This window comes from Haliotis rubra, unplaced genomic scaffold (assembly GCF_003918875.1).
Source record: "Haliotis rubra isolate DU_JTF1 unplaced genomic scaffold, ASM391887v1 Scf228, whole genome shotgun sequence".
Lineage (NCBI taxonomy): Eukaryota > Metazoa > Mollusca > Gastropoda > Lepetellida > Haliotidae > Haliotis > Haliotis rubra.
The window spans coordinates 875,192-898,353 of record NW_025766314.1 but is presented as its reverse complement, the minus strand read 5'-3'; the positions used below and the strand labels follow the sequence as shown (position 1 = coordinate 898,353).

General features: G+C 38.9%; 1 protein-coding gene across 1 annotated transcript; it reads left to right on the top strand.

The window, feature by feature from the left end:
- The first annotated feature begins 5,129 nt into the window (after window positions 1–5,129).
- On the top strand, window positions 5,130–16,057 carry LOC124277809 (relaxin receptor 2-like). The gene is given in 8 exon segments (XM_046713524.1): window positions 5,130–5,174; window positions 8,726–8,730; window positions 9,284–9,355; window positions 11,622–11,693; window positions 12,155–12,229; window positions 12,906–13,744; window positions 14,263–14,492; window positions 15,905–16,057. Coding segments are annotated over 8 exon segments (1,491 nt in total).
- The last annotated feature ends 7,105 nt before the right edge of the window (window positions 16,058–23,162 follow it).

The following is a 23,162-nucleotide window of genomic DNA, read 5'->3' as shown; positions in this document are numbered from 1 at the left end:
TGTAATCGTGGGGGCTGTGTGTTTCTTGTGTGGTTCAGATTACAAGCAATGGCGTCTAAATTATAAACAATTGTCCCCTTGATCGCTTTTAAAAGCATTACTCTGCAGGAGACGTTCTGATGAAGCAATTGCTTAAATATTAAACATTATCCCTTCACCTTTTGAGCCTTGGGCTACGATAACAGAATCATATATCCCTTTTCTGTTTGTTCTGTGGTGTCGCCCACGAGGTCGTAAGTATAAATTGTTGTTACAATCAACGTGGACGCAGGCAGACATCACAACCTGTTACGTGAATGATGTGTCTCCAACACAAAGACCATAATGGCAAGCATGCACTGGCGATTTTGAAACAATCGTGATTCTATCATTTCCTTTCTGAAATCGTATATCACAGTCATGATACGGTATAATCGTTGTCTTCGTGGCATACGTCGATTAATCACTCGATTGTTCTTTAAGCCTTTTGTCCCTTCTCTTGCACTAGCTGTGATGAAGTCTTTGATAGGAATTCAACAATGGACAACCACCCAGTCGACGCCCCATCAGCCTTCTCGTTGATATATATTTGTCCATGAACCCTATGTTGTATCATGAGTGAGTAAGTGAGTATAGTGTTATGTCGCTTTGAGCAATATTCCAGCAATATCACATCGGGGAACACCAGAAATGGGCTTCACACACTGCACCCATTTGGGGAATCACACTCGTGTCTTCGTTGTGACGACGCCTCCGTGGTGTAGTGGTTAGAGCGTCCGCCCGGAGAGCGGAAGGTCGCGGGTTCGATCCCCGACCGCGTCATACCATAAGACGTTAAAATATGGTACTTGTTGGTCCCTATATATACATATAACAAGTGATAAATAAATAAATAAATAAAGGAGATTTGGCAGTGCGCATGCTCCGTATTATTATATTGATGATAGGACAAGACCTCAAATGTCAATTTAAAAAAACAACAAACCTGTCCATCCAAAACGGTGTCATGTATTCAAATTATTCCTACTAAACGTCAATCAAAATGCTTATTATATATAGATTTAGCCTTTCGTTAAAGAAGTTTGATAGCTGGCAGAGCCACATAACCTCTTTAAATGATTCATAGATGTCCATTACAAGGTCACTGGCTGTGCGATATATCATGGTCGAGTTATAAATTGACAGAAGGGAAATTAACATATTTACCTGATGAAGGGTTACACAGTAGTTCTGAAACGCCATTACGAAGAGGAAACAATTGGTTATCCATGTAATATGATCTATGTATAACCATGTAGTGGATTTCCAAACAGATACCGTGTTTGTTCTCTTCATCTGTTTGGTTAATATGGTAGCTTAATGATTTGACTTGAGATTGAAGCCAACAGTCGGACGTTGCCTGCGTAAAAGGTGCGACCTCACACTGGCACATCGCATTAGTTGCATAAAGATTAGTCTCACAAAGATTAAACAGACAGAGTTCATGGGAAAGTACTAATATGTTGCACGGTCAGAACAGTTTTCTCTTCAGGCTGACAATTAACTTGCCTTTGCATGTGTTTGTGATGTTTGCCATCAGCCACGGCAAAAATAACAACTATTCCAGATTTCCGGAAACCTACGTGAAACTGGGTAATGTCAGAGTCATGTAGGTTTCCGCTCACGGAAACTGTGATTGTCAGTTTCAGGCAGTTTCCTGTCCTAGTGGGACGGGATAAGTTCGATTTGTCTCGTAACCTGGGGCTCCTTTCACGAAGCAACCTTTGCTAAGGTTAACCTTAACTCCCATTCTTTAACATTGCACTAAGGTTACCTTAGTGACTTACGATCACCTTAGTGCTTTGTGAAAGGAGGCCCTGGTATCATCACTATCTGATAGTAACTTCTATACCCTTGCCCATGATCTATTCGGAACCGTAATACTGAGTCTGCCTTCAGCAAACATTGTTTTGATATGATAAAAATGTTTTTGTCGTGTTTATTTGGATTCACGAACAATATCTGTTTGTACTTCGAATTTGTATACATGTATAGTCTTTAGTAGACTATATACCAGTTATGTTGTTTTGTAATATGTATATACAGTGTGATATATTTCGTGTTCTCCTTCTCGAAATGCAGAATACAACATGCTTGTCCAGAATGTCGCAAGACTCAGAACACTTATAAGACGTGATTAGATGAGCCATTACGCCTCAATATGCCACTTTATAAACATAAACATGTGTCAAGTCAAAGAGCTGATGTTGTATACGATTTCAGAGACTTTAACGTTGAGATGTAATACTTAATATTCTGTTCTCACTAGGAATCTTCAAATGGATTATATTTATATTAAGCTACACGTAATGTAACAGGTGATCAATAACCTCATTTCAGAGATTTGTCGGGCAATCGGATTGAAGTTGTATCACGCAGCGATTTTACAGACTTGGAGGATCTGGAGGAGCTGTAAGTCACTCCGAGTTTTCTCATGTCTGTTCAACTTCTTACACACTCTGAGACAACTGGGGTGCATATAACGTCCTCACATTCAATTGATGACATAAACGTAAAATTTAATGTGAAAGAGAAGATAAAACAGGAGTGGTATAATGACATGATTTTTAAGATTATTGTCATGTTCTTGTGCAAATAAATGTTGGTCTTCATTCCAGCTATCAGAACGGTGTCGTTTACGAAAAGCTCATGGTAAAATCGGAGTATCATCGAAAGAAAGGGGATGGGGGTAGAATCTGTTTTGCATTTAGGTATAATGTGTTTGAATAGTATTTGTATATAAATACCTGAATACATATCCGTTTTCAGAATAATCACTCACTGTTATCTGGAAGAAATAAAGAGGAAAACCTTCTACACTTGCTCAAAGCTACGGAAGATGTGAGTATAATGTATAATGAAAGATGTACTGAACAAATACAAAAGTTTCACCCACTGTCTTCTTAACGTCATCTCCTTGTATGTATGTATGTATGTATGTATGTATGTATGTATGTATGTATGTATGTATGTATGTATGTATGTATGTATGTATGTATGTATGTATGTATGTATGTATGTATGTATGTATGTATGTATGAATGAATGTGTGTATGGTGTGTGTATACATGTTTGTAAATATGTATGTATTACACTTTTAAGTACGTTCCATTAAATTCAATCTGACATTCATAATTTATGGATTTTCTAGGAGGAACGACCCTGTATGCAATAGTTTGACTCTCAATGAGTAATCACCCCATCATGGAACATTTTCACAATCCGTTGGTATACATCAGTGTGAATACATTTTCAAGTTAACATAATGATACTTCACAATCCGTTGGTATACATCATGTTTCATGGGATACATACTCAGGGGTTAACATAATCATACTTCACAATCCGTTGGTATACATCATGTGGGATACATACTCAGGGGTTAACATAATCATACTTCACAATCCGTTGGTATACACCATGTGGGATACATACTCAGGGGTTAACATAATCATACTTCACAATCCGTTGGTATACATCATGTGGGATACATACTCAGGGGTTAACATAATGATACTTCACAATCCGTTGGTATACATCATGTGGGATACATACTCAGGGGTTAACATAATGATACTTCACAATCCGTTGGTATACATCATGTGGGATATGGGGGATGTGCCTCCAATTCGATATGGTCGAAGTGAACGATTGAAAACAGATGAAAGCAACAATCTGGCCAAATTGGATGGGGGTGTTAAAACTTTCGCTCGTCTTTGTAAGGTCAAGGGTCCCCACAATGCAACGGTACAATATTTGAAGATCACGTTTTGGTGTCCCCCGCCGTGATACTGCAAGACAATGGTTGAATGCGGTTAACTCTCTGAAGTCACTCAAACATTACGACAGTTGAGAAGTTAACACGGCCGAGTTTGAACCAGTGTCCTCACGTTCAGATTCAAACGAGTGAACACCTTCATAAACGTCACATGTCCTTATCAGGATAGAGTTACGGTCTTCCGTCAATTCTCTTTGAACCTCGTGTATTAACGGTACATATATGTCATAATAATTATCAGCAATGTTATCTCACGTTGCTTTGTAAACAACCTTTCTACCTCGGTTTCGTAAGGCCGTTGTGCGTAGGTTGAAAGTGTAACGAGTCACCAATTCCTTTAAAGCTTGCAGATAATTCTCAGTTTCATTTGGTCTTATCAGAAAAGTACACAACCAATGTAGTCTGAATCTGATAAACCGCCATTATCATTTCTCCTCCAAGGATATGCGCTTGTTATTTTATTTAGCTTGAGTGTCAACTACAAGATATCAACAACCACATTGAACAATGCCCGTTTACTAACTCCTTTATTGCTTTGATACTTCAATGTGTTATCGAGAACATGTTTTTCTGTACTTGTGCAAAGAAACAAACATGATATAAATGATATGGCACCATCCCTGCGGACACACAATCAGTATCAGCGTTCCCTTTGTGTATAATCTGTACTCAATACAAAGTTATCCAATAGGTTACGGATCGTCGGCGTCCTCTGCGAAGAACGATAATAGAGCGACTTCGGGATCGAGGGCTGTTGCTCTCAGACAAAATAACTCAATAATAACGTTGTGAACTCATGTTGCGTTGTTGCTTGAAGGCACCATACGTTATACGTCGCTGTCCATAACACCATTCTAAGAGAAGGGTTTATAATTGCATTGTCAGTGTGCGCCATCCATATTTGCTTAAGTGGTATCATGAGAAAGTTATTCTTATGGTATAATTTAATAAAACCAAGGTATATGTTAACGTGTTTGTATTACATTAATCCCGCGGAGATATGACCTTCTTTAAGTAAGGTTACTCTTAACAAGGAGTAGGTTACTTGTTGAATCTATCCTCGAGCTTTGTGACATCCCGCTGATTACCTGTTCTTCCTGCAGATACCTCACAGACAACCTGCTGAGAGACCTCCCGCAAGACATGTTCCCCGAGAACAATAACGTAGAAGAGTTGTAAGTATGAGACACATGTATCATAAAGTGTCATGAATTATGAACATCATGTTTATTGAAGGTGCAAGGCATGGCCCTTATATGGACAATGTCATTCATTTCCTTCTAAAAGGCCTGTGAACATCCGGGTACGAATTGGTCTTCAGTAACCCAATGGCATGCTTGTCGTAACAGGCGACTAACGGGATCAGGTGGTCAGACTCGCTGACTTAGTTGACACAATTCCGTAGATCGATGCTCATGCTGTTGATCACTATGTTATCTGGTCCAGACTAGATTATTTACAGGTCGTCGCATATAGTTGGAATATTGCTGTGTGCGACGTTAAACAACCAACCAACCAACCAAACCAACCAACCGTCCAGTAAGAGATAGTGTTTGGATTGCAGACTAAAACTAAATTATTCTCTTCATGGCATCAGGGTATGGTTTTATTATAATTTAAAACCTCTAAGTTGTATGGTGGTAGTTGTATTGCGTACCTAGGGTGTGAAAATGTAGACCTTGAGATACTGCTCTTGTGTATGTGTTTTGTGCTCTTAGAATACAGACTTAGACTTACTTTTCTTTACTTACTCTGCAGGAAGAGTTGATAGTTCTATACTTTTGTATAACTGTTAACTTTAAAAGAATATGGCTGAAAGAACAGCCTGTTATTTTTAAAAGTAGGAAGATGTCAACTTCTTGTTTGCCTTGAACATCTTCACGGGTTAATACTTCCGAGCAGCTGCATCAATTAGATGTGCTGTCCAAAACAAACTCCATTGTGTTACATACCGCCATCATACTCCGTCTCTGTCTGTCTCTCTCTGTCTGTCTGCCTCTGTCTGTAGCTCATAATATCAATCAACGGTTTGCTTATTATATTATTACAGGCAGGCCGCCATCATTTTCTGTCGGTATATATCTCTCTCTGTGACTCCATCATCCATGGTTTAACAGGCAGCTATCACATAATATCTGTCTTTGTGTCGTTGTTAGTCTCTCTGTGTCTGTCTGTCTGTCTACTTGTCTGGCTGGTTGTCTCTGTGTCTCTCTATCCCTCTGTCGTTCATAATATCAATCACTAATTTGCTCAGTCTAGACTCCATTATCATACATGCAGCCACCATACAGCTGAAATATTGCTAATGGCGGCACTAAAGCACAAACAAAACGACGCTCTCCGCGTCCTCCAAAAAGCCGTGGTAGGGCGCTCTGACTCTCTTGAAGGACAACAATGAAGACAGTAAAAAGTCTCGCTAGCTCAAAGACATATCTCCACAGGAAATCGGTCAGGACACTTCCTTCTCATATCTGTGCTGATCAGATTAGATTCTATTCATGTCCTTCAACAATACAGTTTGACATTCAAACTTCATCATTTTATTGCGTTGTTTGATCGATGGTTGCAGCTGTTTCTTTGTAACGGCCTGTGTGTGGGCTTAGGTGTTAAGGCGAAACTAGAATTTGACGTCTTGCTATTCCATTTGTCTCTTTTAGAATATGCTTTTCCTTAAAACAAATTCTTGTAAAGGGCATGTTAGTTCAACAGATTGCAGATATGTCTTGACATGACATTCAGCAATATGTTATTTTGTAGAAAAAGATCAGGCCCCGATTTCTTGAAACAAATTTAAGTCTGAGGTTTTGACTTAAGTCAGAGTTTTTACTCAAATTTGAGAAAACACAGGAAAATGCATTTCCCAGAATAAACTGAAATCAATATTAAACTCAAACTTCGTAGACAATTTGAGTTTGGTGGATAGATTACTTAAGTTGTTTCGGATTTTTTTATTTAAAAAATGCAGTTGAGTTAAAAATTCAGCAGTTTCAAATTGTCAAACTCAGTTTGAAATTTGAGTCAAAACTTAAGTTTGTTTCGAGAAATCGGGGCCAGATCTCCAATTCAAGACAGTCCATGCATAAAACATTTTTAGGGAGCACGAATAATGTATATTGAATATTTTTGTGTCAGTATACATGGAAATGAAATTTTTTGGGGGGGAATTAGTTGTAATTGATTGAATGCGTGATAAAAGTACAATGCATTGTGCATTGGCTGCTGTTACGTTGGATGTGTGTACAAGACACATTGTAGAATGAGACAGGTTATGTTTTGTGCGAGTGTGTCATGGTGTGTCAGACACATTGATTTTTAAACATCTTACAGAGTATGGTTGTTAACAGGTTGTTGAGCTAGACAAGAGGCAGTGTGGGTTTTGTCTGACGCATTCTGTAGCTGGACCGTGTCAGAAACTTCCAAGAGCTGGACAATTGCAAGTTATAGTCCGTTTGGCTCAAAAGCGGTCCGATGAATTGCAATCTAACTCGAAAACTAATAACCATAAAATACTCAATGAAACACTGATCATAATGAAAACGTCAGACCTACTCTGTGAGGTTTTTGCAGAATTTATGTCCTAAAAATAAAAAAGTTGTTTAACAAACTATCATTAAAATATTGACACAGTTCACTATGTGTTACGAGGGAGGAGTGCAGAGAAAGGGACAGCCAGGTGTGCGAGAAAGGATGGAGACGGCACAGCACAGGTTAATGAATCAATAACTTTATAAATTCTGCAAACAAATCACAGAGTTGGTCTGATGTTTTGATTATGATCAGCGTTTCATTGAGTATTATATGTTTATTAGTTTTCGAGTTAGATTGCAATTCATCGGTCCGCGTTTGAGCCAAACGGACTATACAGTAGCTGAAGAGTTCGACAATGCATGTTGTACAACTGTATCAGATACGAACACTGCCATATAGAAAGTGGTCAAATGTAGCACATGTTATGTTTGGGATTACACTTTCTCAGTAAAGAACTTTTTTTAGTACTTTGTATAGGGTTGAGTCCCATCCGTTAACCAGTCAGGCACCTAACTATGTGGAAGCCGTGATGGCTGAGAGTGTGGGTTCGAATCCCACGTAGGACTCAACCCAACAAATGTACTAGAATCTGTACTTTACTGAGAAAGTGTAATCTCAAATATAACATGTGTTATCAGATACCCTGAATAGATAGATAAATTACACTATACCACTGTCAGACCACCTTGAAAAGATAGACACGTTACATTCCATGACTGTGTCAAACACTTTGAAGAGCTAGACAAGTTACAGTGGTTGAAGAGTTAGACAGGTTACGGTGTAAGACTCTGTGAGACACTTTGAAGATTCAAGATACGATGTACGACTGTTGGACACATTGTTGATGCAGACATTCTTAACTATTCGACCACTTCATGTCGATCGTTTGGTGGTTTTACTTTTGGATCTACACATGTCATCGGTTCCCAAGTGCACAGATGGATGCTCATGCTGTTGATGACTGGATTGTCTGGTCCAGACTTGATTATTTACAGACCGCAGTCATATAGCTGGAATATTGCTGACTGCGGCGTAAAACTAAACTCACTCACTCACTTTTGGATCTGATGTATGTATGTATGTATGTATGTATGTATGTATGTATGTATGTATGTGAGTAATCGATGAATAAACTTTCATGTACAGTAAAACCCAATACACAGTAACATCAATGTACGTATCAAACAGGCCAATACGTACACGTAGCAAACAAAGCAAAACAGCAAAGGAACGTTTTAAGATGGACGGTTTGTTTTTCCTTCCAGATATCTCAGCCACAACCGTCTAACCATTCTGAAACCTGAATATTTCAACAGGCTTACAAAGCTAAAACATTTGTAAGTACCACTGGCTGTGTATGCTGATTATATGTTAGCATATTTTGCCTGTTATAATTTTCAGAATCAGTGAACATAGTCAGAGCCCTGGTTAAATTTGGTCTTCAGTAACCCATGCTTGTCCTAACAGGCAAGTATCGGGATCGGGTCGTCAGGCCCGCTTGCTTCATTGACATATGTCATCGTATCCCAATTTTCTAGATCGATGCTCATACTGTTGATCACTGGATTGTCTAGTCTAGCCTCGATTATTAACAGACCGCCGTCATATAGCTTTAATATTGCTGAGTGCGGCGTTAAACAACAAACAAATATAACTTCCAGCTTCAGAATATTCACAAATCGTATCGGTTGTAATATTCATTTTGGTACATGTACATACATTCCAAACATGTAGTTTTTCGTTCCCAACATTTAAAGCGTATCTGGGGACTAGAAGGATGGGCGCAGTGATTAGCCACTGATATCAGGCACTGGTTGGACTATTCCAGGAATGTGTATAGACCTCTGCTTTACAGCAGGAATATTGCTGACTGTCGTTAAACGATATTCACTCACTGCAATTGATTAGCCAAACTCTACTATTATAATACAATGTGTCCTTCATGTTTCATGTTTTCAGAAAGCTTGATAACAACCTCATCAGAGATATAGTCCCGATGACATTCGCTAACACGGGCAATTTGCTGTCGTTGTAAGTAATTAGCTATTGGGAATTCTACATTTAACCTTGATGGAAACAAGATGGTATTGCTATGTTGAATCTGACGCGAGTATTGAATTAGTTGTGTTGCATTAAGTTAATCAAGAGCAATCACGGTGAATGGACGATGCAGACACGGAATACTAGATTAGTCAGGTGGGCTGTCAGATTTGAAAAGATTTTCGAAATAGATCCGTAAGGTTGAGAATGTTGCAGTGCAATTCGTTGATGAATTACATCTCGCTCTATAGAGCTTCGAGATGAAGCTTTGAATTAACTGAATTGAAATGGTACAAAAGCAGGCGTGTAGAAAGGCATAACGCCATCGTCCATACATGTAACATAACTTTAAGAACCTTAAGATCTGTTCTGCATAGTATAGTATTGTCATTGTGTTCAATGTGATTTAACGCATACACCTCAAAAGTACCCGTTATAGATTTCAGAAGCTTTAAAAACATTTTAATTGATCAGTTTGCAAAGCGATATAGCCAACATCATAAGGGATATGCATTAAAGTTGGTAATAAACTGATGTGTTGTAATTATTTGTATTGAGTATAGACTTCGTATCTCAGAATTAGCAACTTCCTCCTGTTTCCCTCGTAGGTTACTTGATGGCAACAACCTGGACAAAATCGAACAGAACTATTTCAACAACTTGGGACAATTACAGACTTTGTGAGTATATTTTCTCAGTATATTAACCATTTCCCTCTGGTATTGAGAGATGGTATTTCAGATGAGAATCCACTAAATGTTTGAATGGTTAGACACTGGAGATCAAGTGTAATTGTTCCCTGATGCTTCGATCGTTACTGATCGATGAAATCAATTGATTTGTCTGGTCCAAAGTCGATTTCTCCCACGGCAAGGCGACACAGTCAGCAGATGTGGGAGTTGAGTCCAAAGTGATGCTGGGCTTAGGTTGTCAAATCCAACAGTAGCCTGGTCAAATCCACCAGAAGATGACGTATCACCCCGTCATCGGATCCTATCAACCTCTAAGGGACGCAACTCTGATCAGCGAATTGAAACTCCTCTTCCCAAGAACGTATCGATCACTCACTATGCAAAGTGTATACCGTAGCTGCTTCCATCTTTGAAAACGACTGGTGTTTTGTACCAGTTATGAATACTGTACAAATTCTAATGTATGTATGTAATTGCCTTTTCTTGTGTTGTACCAGAAAGTTCATTTATCAGGTTTTTCATTCTAATTTCAGAATCATATCTCGAAATCGAATTGCATCTATAGAATCCAGTTCCTTTCTTACTCTGAAGAGCTTAAAACATCTGTAAGTACCGCTTTCCTTTCCTTGTAAATAGTGTGCGTTATAACACGAGGCTAGACATAATGGCTGGAGTGATGCTTGCGGCGTGTGAGCGGTAGAAAGGGGCGTAACTCTTTTCACTCTAATATCAAGGTGCGTGTTTTGATTGGAACTTCAATATGTGTGAGGAAAAGCTAACAAAACGGTACTCATTCATGTATATGTAAGTGTGTTAGGTCGATATATCTTTGCTATCAGTGTGCATACCTTGGGTACACTATCACATATAACTAGAGAACATGAACACAATAGCTAGAGAACATGAACACAATAGCTAGAGAACATAAACACAATAGCTAGAGAACATCAACACAATACCTAGAGAACATCAACACAATACCTGGAGAACATGATCTCACATACATGTAGTACTTTAACATTCTACAAAGATGTATAGTATATGCTTGGAGTACGTCACCCTAGACACACAGGTCATCAATAGTTATACCTGTATATTTCACCTTGCAGAGTCCTGTTCGGAAACTTCATTTCCAGCCTCCGTCTGAACACATTGGTGGGCCTAACCAATCTCACGCAACTGTGAGTACAGTGCTATCATCAACAAACACTGGTTGAATACATAGCTGACCACTAACGCTGTTTTAGTGGGATCGGGTTGAGGTTAAAGATAATCTAAACTGCGTTCAAATTCTGAACAGTTCACTTTTCACTTTATGGAACCCTCAAAGTATATTAATCCACGACCATGACTTCCTGGCACGAAACGGGAAGCAATTTTCCATTTTGACGAAAGGGCAATCACAATACTAAATTGTACATATTATTAATCAGTTATACCCTATGGTTATGAAAGTTAAAACACTGAAAAATATTAATAACTCTTATTTCAACAATAGCTGTGGTCGTTTAAAGAGGAAGATCATTTTGTTGTTGAATTCTAAACTTGTGTGTGAACTCTTTCAGAAATCTGAGGGACAACAGCCTCAACTACATAATAAAGGGCGTGTTTAAACCTTTGGAGCAAATAACCTCAATGTACGTACAGTAAGATAATCCTTTGGATGGTCACGTTCTGAAACTGCATCAATGTCACTAACGTGTATGGTATACTAATCCAAACAGATTACATACGCTTAAACGCGTCATGTTTAATATCAAAATGCAAAACAAAATACTTCTGGTCGCAAAGATTACATATTCATATAATTGGTTTTGACGGTGAAAAGACGGTGGGAGGGATACGCTCACCTTTTCACCTGCTTTCGTCGTAATTTGATTGGGATTCATGTACGGATGCATAATATAGTTAGAATCGCACAATGGATTCTGCATTTGGCAGAGATTTCTTATGAATATTGAAAAGGTTTTCAAAATTTGTTTACACTAATTTACACATAATACGTCTTTGAACGAGTGTTATTATATGACTAGATGGGAATCACGATTTGAAATGGAATATATAATACAATAAGTAAATTTCATTTTTCAATGTTCAGAGACTTGAGAGATAATACTCACTTCCATGGAGTGCAGCCAGGGACGTTTGACGATCTGTCGACACTGAAGAACATGTGAGTACCGAACATGAGAAACAATTTGATCAATGCAAAATTAATCCGTTTTCTTCACTTTACTGGTAAGGTAGTGGTGGGCGTCAGTACGAACTTGTCGTCTTGCCAAACCATTTGTTGTACATTTCAGTCGTTAAAGATGGCTTTTTGGAGGCTATTTGGAATTTATTTAGACATGGCAGGGCATTTAGTCTAATGTATAAATGGGTGAGAAAGGTTTTGCGCCGCGTTTAGCATTAATTGAGCAATGTAACAGCACGGGACACCAGAAATGGGCTTCACACAGTGTACCCATGTGGGGAATCGAACCCGGGTCATCGACCTAATGATAGAACGCTTTAATTACTAGGCACCCCCACCGCATAATGTATAAAAATCTGACACATGTTGTAAATGCAGATGTTTCCTTGAGGGAATTCATGGTACCTTCATACTAGAAAAACTTATCGATGCGAACCCAGCCTATTCTGAAAGAAAATATCTAATTCCAAATATAATTTGTGGCATTTTTGCAGAACTGTTCATTCTCATTTGCACCCTCAATTTCAGTGATATCTGCCTAATCAACAACAAAATGTTAATATGCATTTGCCTGTACATAATCAACTAACCTGGTGTAAATGCTTAATATATTTTTATCATGTTATTATTTTATTTCTACATTTATTTTTTATAGATACTTCGATCGATTTCAATTGTGCGTATACATCAAGAACATCGACGTGTGTGAACCCCGCGGGGACGGTATCTCCAGCAGGGAGAACCTCCTGGAAAACATCATCCTCAGGGTCACCGTCTGGATCGTCGCAATCCTCGCCTGCTTCGGCAACTGCGCTGTCCTCATGGGCCGTTTCATCCTGAAAGAAGACAACCAGATACATTCCTTCTTCATCAAGAACCTCTCCATGGCGGACCTTCTGATGGGCATCTACTTAATGGTCATCGCTGTCCACGACATGAGATACAGAGGACGTTACCTCTCCTTTGACCACCAATGGAGGGACAGCTGGGGTTGCGACGTCTGCGGCCTCCTCAGCACCGTAAGCAGCGAGGTGTCGGTCCTCACTCTCACCGTCATCACCCTTGACAGGTATCTGTGCATCATGTACCCTCTGTCTGAGAGAAGGAGACACCTACGGCTTGCCTATGTTTTAATGGGATCCATCTGGTTGTTTAGTCTCGCTTTGGCGACCATTCCCATCGTTGGCCTCAACTACTTCGGGACGTATTTCTACAGGAACAATGCTGTCTGTATCCCTCTATTGCTTCATGAGCCGCGCAACAGAGGATGGGAATACTCGGCTTTTATTTTCCTGGGAATAAACATGGTGTCCTTCGTGTTTATCGCATATGCTTATGTGGCGATGTTTGTGTCCATACGGAGATCACGTATGTTGTTCCGGTCAACCAACGAGAATCAAGAACGGTCCCTGATGAAGAGGTTCTTCTTCATTGTAATCACTGACTTCGCCTGCTGGGTTCCAATTATTGCTCTCAAAGTGGCTGCACTACTGGGTAAGGACACATAAACAGAAGTGTTTATAGCAGAGATTCCTTAATGACAGTTTGTTGTCGATGTTATCTGCATACAAGTACGACCTTAAGATCATTTAACCTAATGCCTCTCTTCTGCTGTTCGCTCGTCTCACAGGATGCTCGGATTTGACATTTCAAAAGGGTACACTTGGTGAAACTAATTTCTGTTGTCCCCCTCTGTACAATTGAAAGAATAATGGGGCTGGTTGGGTGTCCGGGAGCTTGTCTCATCAAAGGACGGGGTTCGATTCTCCACATATCTGAGCCCCTTTTCTGGTGCCCCCTGATACTGCTGGAATATGGCAAAATCCCGATTCACTACAAGATAACTCACTCACTCTAAGGCAGGAATGCAAGAATGCACGGTTTCATCCTCCCCATCACAACCCTCCCCAGTCATCCCAACCCTCCCCACGATTATGTAGGTGTCAGGAACATACTCTCATTCCAACGCCATCGATAATTCTTTATTATTATTCGGGTTTTTTATCTTGCAGGCTTCAAAATACCTGGCTACCTTTACGGCTGGGTGGTCGTGTTCATCCTTCCTGTCAACTGTGCTCTGAACCCCCTCCTCTACACCCTCACCTGCACGATGTTCAAACAGAAGTTTCTGTACAGCCTCTCCAACCTGATGTGGAGGAAGAGAAGTATGTTCGACTTCAACAGCTCGGACAGTTCCACATCTAAGAGCAGGCTCTCAAGACGGAGCATACCGGACATAGAGGTCAGTTGGCAATCCACAGATAAGATCTGTAATCCTTTATTTATATATTGCCCATTTTGAAGATGGTCATTTGGCAGTCCATAAATAGGAAGTTTATTCCTTTATGTAAATATTATCAATTTTGAAGATGTTATTTGGCAATCCATATATGGGAACTTTAATCCTTTATGAAAATATTATCAATTTTGAAGATGTCACTTGGCAATCCACATACAGGAACTTTAATCCTTTATGCAAATATTTTCTATTTTGAAGATGGTCAGTTGACTATCCAAATATTGAAACTTTAAGTTTATATAAAAATATTACTGATGATTGTATTTTAGATTATTTATGTTCAACCTTCCCCAAACAAGGGAGTAAAATGGTATTTCGATCAGGTAGTATTCGTACACCATATACACATTGTGTGTGCGTATACGACAATGCTGATATTCCACAACTAAGTACAGCAAAGTATTGCAAGTCAAGTCAACGGTTTTATAATATTTTGAAATTTTTGAGACTCCGCATATAAAATGGTTGACTGTCGAGTCATATTCGTTACCATTTTTTCGATTTATAGCACACATCGATCCTTGTTGCCAGTTTCGCTGTTGCTGAGGATGTTAAGGTTTTTTAGATTGATCTAGATTGATAAATTTCAGATAAGAAGAAGAAGAAGGGTTTTGTGGATCATGTACCTTGAGAAATGAGAGGAGGCATTTTAGTACTTTCTGCTATATAGATAAAGCCACAATGCAGTCACATTTGCCTGTAAACGTAACCAAGGTATCAAATGTATCTAATTTGATTTTACAAATGCATAGGTCAAGTTGTGATAGTCTCCTTTCATTTCAAGAAACTGTTTTGTTAGTCACATTAGTATGCTTAACAGGGCAGTAGGGTAGCCCAGTGGTTAAAGCGTTCACTCCTCAAAGACCGGGTTCAATTCCCACACGGTTACTTTGTGTGAAGCCCTTTTCTGGATATTGTTAGAACGGCGGGTAAAACCATAGTCACTCTTTCATTCTCACTCTTAATGTTTTTGTAATTGTATATCTTTGTGCGTTGTTCATGTGTCTTTGAGCTTGATTTCCGTTTATACTCCCAGCGTTATTATTATTGAATGATCAAGTCCAAATGCCAAGAATTGGTTCGCTGATTACGCATCTGAACCAAACACTTCTCAAATTATTACATAATAAACTTTGGCGTAGTTCTAAAAATATTTTGATTCCTGATTAAAATGGTTGATTTACGCCACAGCTATATGACAGTGTTCTGTCAATAAACGGATCTGACACGCAATCAAGCAGGTCCCAGAGCCTGACAAACAGATCCATTTATTTGCTCTTTACAACCAGAATTCTCATAGGTTTCTATTATGCAAAAGCTTCTTCTCGTGTATAATGACACAACTCATATTTCAGCTTGACCAGTGCGCACTCCGAGAATCCGGGCTCAATAACACATGGACTGGCAAGATGAAGTACAAATATTCTCACGGCCGAGTTGTCTATCCTAACTGGAGTGGACAACAGTATGCTCCGAGTGGCTACAAACCGGTGAAATTGGCCATATAACCATTGCTGTATCAATCCCAACTTCCAATCGGAGAAAGAGTCCGGATCCGTTCAACAATGACGTTTCTTAACGGTTCCGAAAGGATTTCAAGAACGCACATTCGGGATGATGTCATGCACAGAATTCCTTTCCTTGAGAAGAAAAATGAAAACAATGATTATTATTTTTGTAATGATATACAGACATGACATTGGTGCATATGACGACGGTGGAAGAATCCAGCTGTGACAATTTCTTCATATGACGGAATAGTTTTCGATTTGAGACCTGTCGCAAACAAAAAGACAATGGCATGGTATCTCTTGAAGAGGCCGGTGAAAATATGGATATTGAAATAGGGCTGCCTTTGAGAATAGGCATTATTGTATTGACAATGTGACACTGCTAATTGATTCTAACGTTATATTCGATTTGCTCTGATTATTTGATGTAAACATATCATCCAGGGTCCCGATCCACGAAGCGTTCGTAACGTTACGACCTATCACAACTCTATTGTTTACTTACGAATACCGTAGCGCTACGAATGCTTTGGGATCGAGACCCAGGTCATGCGTCTTAGACCTTAGACACTAACAATATCTCACCTCATTCATTATTCATGTATTACCAAAACGAAATTGAAATTTCGGTGGATCAGTTTCCGAATATGTTCATTGGAACATGTTGTGTTGTACTGTAAACTTCTTTTACCAAAGAAATGTTTCAACAGGCTGTTCTACGTCCTGATCAAACCCAAACATATACTAAAGTTTCCAGTAAGTTCTGAAATGTGATGTCAAGTGGTTGACAGTGATAAATCGCTTCACCCACATAGTTCACACGCACAAATAACAAAGCATCATTATACAATGGCTTTCAATCATTCTGACATGACGGTCACACACGTGTGGAACATTTACTTCCAGTAAACCATTGTATCTATTTGTTTTATCCTCACATTATGTTACGTTGTTATCACTCCGCATAAAGCATGGCGTGAATACTTCACAATTCTGTTTCAACATTAAACGGAAACAAATTTAACATTGTTCAGTTTCATATAGAACTGCGGTATTTTGAACATTGCTCCTTTGGTTTGTCGCAGAACCCGTGTTTCCTAGAAGTGTCCAGGGACCGTATTTACAAAGCGTTCGTAGCATTACGTCGTAAGAAAATGGTGTAGTACAGAGTTTACAAATAGCATTGCCATTTCACAATGTAACTTTTATCCATCTTGTATGAGATCCTTTTAAGATCTTTTTAAGCTTATGAGCTTATTAAAGGCTTAGTAGCAAGAAAACCTGTCATAATGACAAGTAACATCCATAAATGCAAAAATTCAAAAATTATGAGCTTATTAAAGGCTTAATAGCAGGAAAACCTGTCATAATAATATCAAAGTATCTTACCTTTCAATATTTTATGAAATATTTACATATACATTTTGGCAAATATCGTCATAGCAGGAAAACGTTTTATAATAATATCAAAGTATCTTACCTTTCAATATTTTATGAAATATTTACATATACATTTTGGCAAATATCGTCATAGCAGGAAAACGTTTTATAATAATATCAAAGTATCTTACCTTTCAATATTTAGCAGGAAAACGTTTTATGAAATATTTACCTTTCAATATCCATTTTGGCAAATATCGTCATAGCAGGAAAACGTTTTATAATAATATCAAAGTATCTTACCTTTCAATATTTTATGAAATATTTACATATACTTTTGGCAAATCACGTCATAAGTTAGATCTAAAATGCAAAAATTCCCTTCGTATTCTTTGAAAACTTTTCTTCCAGATAAAGTTGTTATTGTCGTAGAAGTACATATGTGCCTATTTGCGCATTAGGACTTAACCGTTCCCGAGCCCGCACTGGGCGTGGGTTCGAATCCAAATTTCGAATTCATCCTGATTTTTATTTTGACAGAACGTTATCCAGGTTCAATGGTTTAACTTGCAATGTATCACTTGTACTTTCCGCCCGCATTCTAAAGCCCAGTTTTACGAAAATGAAGGAGAATGAAATTTGTTAATATGCTTATAGTTTATATGCGCGCCTAGCCAAATGATTTGATAATCGATCAAGGTGACACGGTTCAAACTATTCTGTTGTATTTCGCTAAAACTGGCAGCAATAATGGTACTTCCAGTTGTGTCACACTTCCCGACAGCCTGTACATTTCTGCAAGTTAATTAAATCGGATCAATATCACCTCCCACAAGCGCCTAATTCAATCATGATGCCATCTAGTTGTGCTTGTATGGTAGGCATTCTTGGACATTATCTCCGCCCCCACATCTTACTTTTTCATTTTGTTACGCAGTTATTTTAACTGACGGAATCACGTTTGATATTCTTGTAACCTATATAAACGTACCTGAAACCTTATTATGTACTAAGGGCGGTGGAGTAGCCTAGTGGTTAAAGCGTGCGTTCGTCACGCCCAAGATCGGGGTTCGATGGGTACAATGTGTGAAGCCCATTTCTGGTGTCCCCGGCCATGATATTGCTGGAATGTTGCTAAAAGCGGCGTAAAACTAAACTCACTCACTATTATGTGCTCATCGTCAAACGTATATGTGACATGTTTGTATTACTCATATTGCAATTAAGTTGAGGCGGATCAATTAAGTGGGTTCGAATCCTGGTTAGCTGTGCTTGTGCCGCTTCGTTTGTCACCGCCATATCCGTGCCCGTAGGTTTCAGCAAAGGATGAACATCCAGAAACTGAATCGCTTCTTCCCAAGTCAAGCTGACCACATGACGTGATATAACAAAACTGTCGTTCAAAGCAACGTGTAAGCCACTTCATTCACTCATACGGTTTAAAAGGGATCTGTAACTCAAGGATTAATAATTATATGAGGGCTTATGGTCTAAAGATATACGGCGTTTTGAATATTTGACTCTTCAATGTATCTTCAATATGTTATATCCATGCCAGAAATAAAGTGTCACCTATACCTTCCCATGTCTGTCTCACAAGATGGTTGTAAGATAAATTATGGGATCTTTGTCACTTTTGCCTATGAGCGTGCCTTAAACAATATTTGGTTGGTGGTTACAGTCGAACACGGTTGTGTCGAACACGGTTGTCTCGAACTCACGGTTGTCTCAAATTAAAGTTTCTTCCCTTCGTATTTCTCTATTTAATTACTGTTCTGTGGTATCGAATCTGGGATAACTCGACTTCGACACAACTGTGTTTGACTGTTTCAGTCTTGCCTCTGTCGCTGAAATAGCACCGAAACACTGGGGGTAATGTTCAGTCTCTCTCTTGTGTTTGAATCTCGGTGAACAGATCTGAAGTACATACCGATAAGCACTACCTAATGATTTAATAACAGTTAAGTCTTTATAAGACATCCAGGAAAACATAAAAATATCTGTGGATACACCTTTATAATTTGAAACTACAATTGAGGGCTGCCTCATCACTTGTTCAGTATCGTGCAAGATTATCAGATGATTGTTAGTACAAGTAGAGTGTTTGGAAACAAACCGATAACAGTGGTCATTCCCACAAATGACAAATTGTTGTTGAATTAATGCATGGGGGAATGTATACATATACACAATATCAGGACGGAACTGCGTTCTTTGACCGTTCGAATCTCATTTAGCTTTTACAAGACTGTCAAAGCACGCAATTGATACATTTGTGGGGAACTGGCATGCCTACTGGCTTCATATCTAATTAAGAAATTTGCAATAGTTGTACATGCACATTGTCAGTCATATTTTGAAAGGCCTGGTGAGAAACATGAAGCGATAATAAATATGTGTTACGTTGACATGATTATGTATATTGTTGGTTAATAAATTGTTTAAATACCCATTGTTGTTTGTCGAGTCTGGGGTGTACAATTTGCAATGCCGATGTTCTAGCGGGAGGCTCTCGTCACATTTATCGTGACGTCATTTTGAGTTTGTTTTGACATAAACGATAAATAAACATTACGAGTACAGTTCTGTAGAGCAAAATTCCAAACCAGCCATACCGCTAGATCAACATTACTCCGGTCTATCGATTAGCGTAATCAGCCCACCTTGATCTATTATCCACACCCACCCCGAACTAGCTATACACATGCACCCCGTTGTGTCTATCCATCTACACCCATCTTGATCTATTTACCTACATCCACCTCGATCTATCCACCTACATTCACCTCCATCTATTCACTACATCAATCTCCATCTATTCACTACATCAATCTCCATCTATTCACCTTCATCCACCTCGATCTATTCATTAACATCCACTGATCTATTCACAACATCCACCTCCATCTATTCACCTACATTCACCTCCATCTATTCACTACATCAATCTCCATCTGTTCACTTCATCAATCTCCATCTATTCAGTGGTTCAAATCGTTCATTAACGTCACTGCCGAAGACCCGGGTTCGATTCTATTCACCTGGGTCCACCTCCAATGTGTGAACATCAATTTCTGGTGTCCTTCCGCACGTGATATATTCTGGAATATCCACTGATCTATTCACAACATCCACCTCCATCTATTCACCTACTCATCCACCTCAATCTATTCATTTACATCCACTGATCTATTCACCTTCATCCACCTCCATCTATTCATTAACATCCACTGATCTATTCACAACATCCACCTCCATTCATTCACCTACACCCACCTCCATTCATCTACACCCATTTCCATCTATGCCTACATCCACATCTCCATCTATTCACTACATCAAACTCCAATCTATTCACCTTCATCAACATCGATCTATTCATTAACATCCCTGATCTATTCACCTACATCCACCTCCATCTATTCATCCTCCATTATCACCCACCTCGATTCTCTTCATTCACCTACACCCACTGATCTATTTATCCACCCACCTCCATCCACCTCCATCTATTGGCCTACATCCACCTCCGTCTATTCATCTACATCTGCTTCGATCTATTTACCTACATACACTAGCCGCCAAACGAAACGTTACCCCTCTACCTTTATGAATTACTGAAAAACTATGAAAAATATGTTAGAAGGTTTTAGTTTACAAAACTGGTTGTCATCGATGTACCCGTGTTCACAGATCTTAAAACCTGCATTGCTTAGATCTTTTCGCCAGCATCAAGCCAACTCACCTTTATACAGCTCATATACTGTTAGAACGACCTGGTCTCAACTCATTCGTTTGATTAAATTTGCCCCACTATGAAGGATTGAAAGATGTACAATCTTCATGATTTGCTTTCTGTCAATCATTACATTTTCATGGCAGTTTACAACGTTATCATTTCAAGAAATATATTCTGATTCCTGTCTTAAACGAAGATTTTGTCTTCCCGTCAACTCTTTTCAAATATTTAATCTTACTTTGTTCTTTTAGAAACTTTAAACATAATGTGAAACCTGTGAAGGTTCATCTCGTCAAACCGATCTAAGACAACAGAAATACTCCCCTACGTCCCGTTTCTTAAGCGTTTGATATGCCGCTAAATCAACATCAAAGTGTGCGACCTTTAATGAGATGTAAAACGCAACACACTGCAATCAACGCGCTCCCAAGACGCTATCTTTAATCACATTTCATATTTCACAACTTCCTTTCTTGTTTAAAAGAACCTTACATGTTAACCTTGGGGACGTTAACTGAAACCAAGGCCCTTCAGAGTTATTCACCGTGTCAATAATTACATGATCATAGGCATTTTGCGTATGAGAAGTTTCTGAAGGGAATAAGGTATCGCTACTGTTTAGGTTTACGCTTTGAGGTGGTAATATCCAGACTGTGAACTCCATGAAATTGGCAGGTTGGTTGGTTGGTTGTTTAACTCAGCAATATTCAGGTTATATGGCGGAGGTCTGTAAATACTCGAGTCTGAACCATACAATCCAGTGGTCAACAGCATGAACATCGATCTACGCAACTGGGATACGATGAGATGTGTCAACCAAGTCAGCGAGCCTATCCACCCGATCCCGTTAGTCGCCTCTAACGACAAGCATGGATTCCAATTCCAACCTGGATCTTCACGGGTCGAACTCCATGAAGATTCATCACGACTACTAGGGCAGCAACTGGCCAATGATGTGACACGATTACATTGTTATATCGAAAAAACATCAGACTCCATAGCATGCAGTTACTGGAAATAGAGCTCCGATGATAGAAAATAGGTCTAAAGTTTGATTTAAAAAAAAGTTAATATAAACACTTTAAATTAGAGTCCCGACTGCCAGGCTGTCTTGTTCGTCACGTCAAAGGATGAAACTCGTTAACCGAGATCCAGCATGGATTCATCCCAGAATGTAACGAGCTATCCTAAGGTACTGTGTTGATTTGGGCAAAGAAGACCGTCGAAAACGCATTCCTTTTGAAAGTCAAGACTCATGTTTGAATAAGAGACGTAACAAATGTCAGCTTTTGTAATACCCCAGGAGTAATCGTTTGAACGAAGTCGGCCAAGGTTTTATATGTCAACATATTTAACCGAGTCTGCCTCACGGTACTTAATAAGTGCTTTTCAGAACGATTGGTCTGGGGGTATATGATTAGAAGCCTGACATCATCAGGCCTAGTTTATGTCTGCAGGTCGATGGTGACTGGAACATTACAGCAGATGGAAGTTCTTAAGGAAATCTGCAACGTCTTTTTCAAAAACGAAGATTAATCATTAACTGATTAAACTAAGATCATTAACTGATTATAAATCAGAATATTGCCTTAAAAGTTCCTGGGTGCCCATTTAGGGGATGAGTGATCATATTATATTAAGCGAACTACTTCTGTAACTAGAGTAGTACTGTGAGCTAGTTTATACTCTCGTCTTAATTATTTCCTAATAATGTCGATATGTTAGTTTCTCCCAGAACCGGATTATACTACATCCCTGTAATATGTTGTTTGAATTATATTACAGTCATACCTTACTCTAAATAAAAGCCAGTAATTACCCAGTCTCGAATTTCTGTCCAAAACATATTCTACCGAACCTTCAATTCGAAATCAACCCAAAACAGTAGCATTATCGTCTCAGCTGCATCTGGAAAATACAAAATAAACAGTTAAAAAAAACAATTTGAAAATTGAAAATTTCTTTTCAAATACAAGTTGTTCG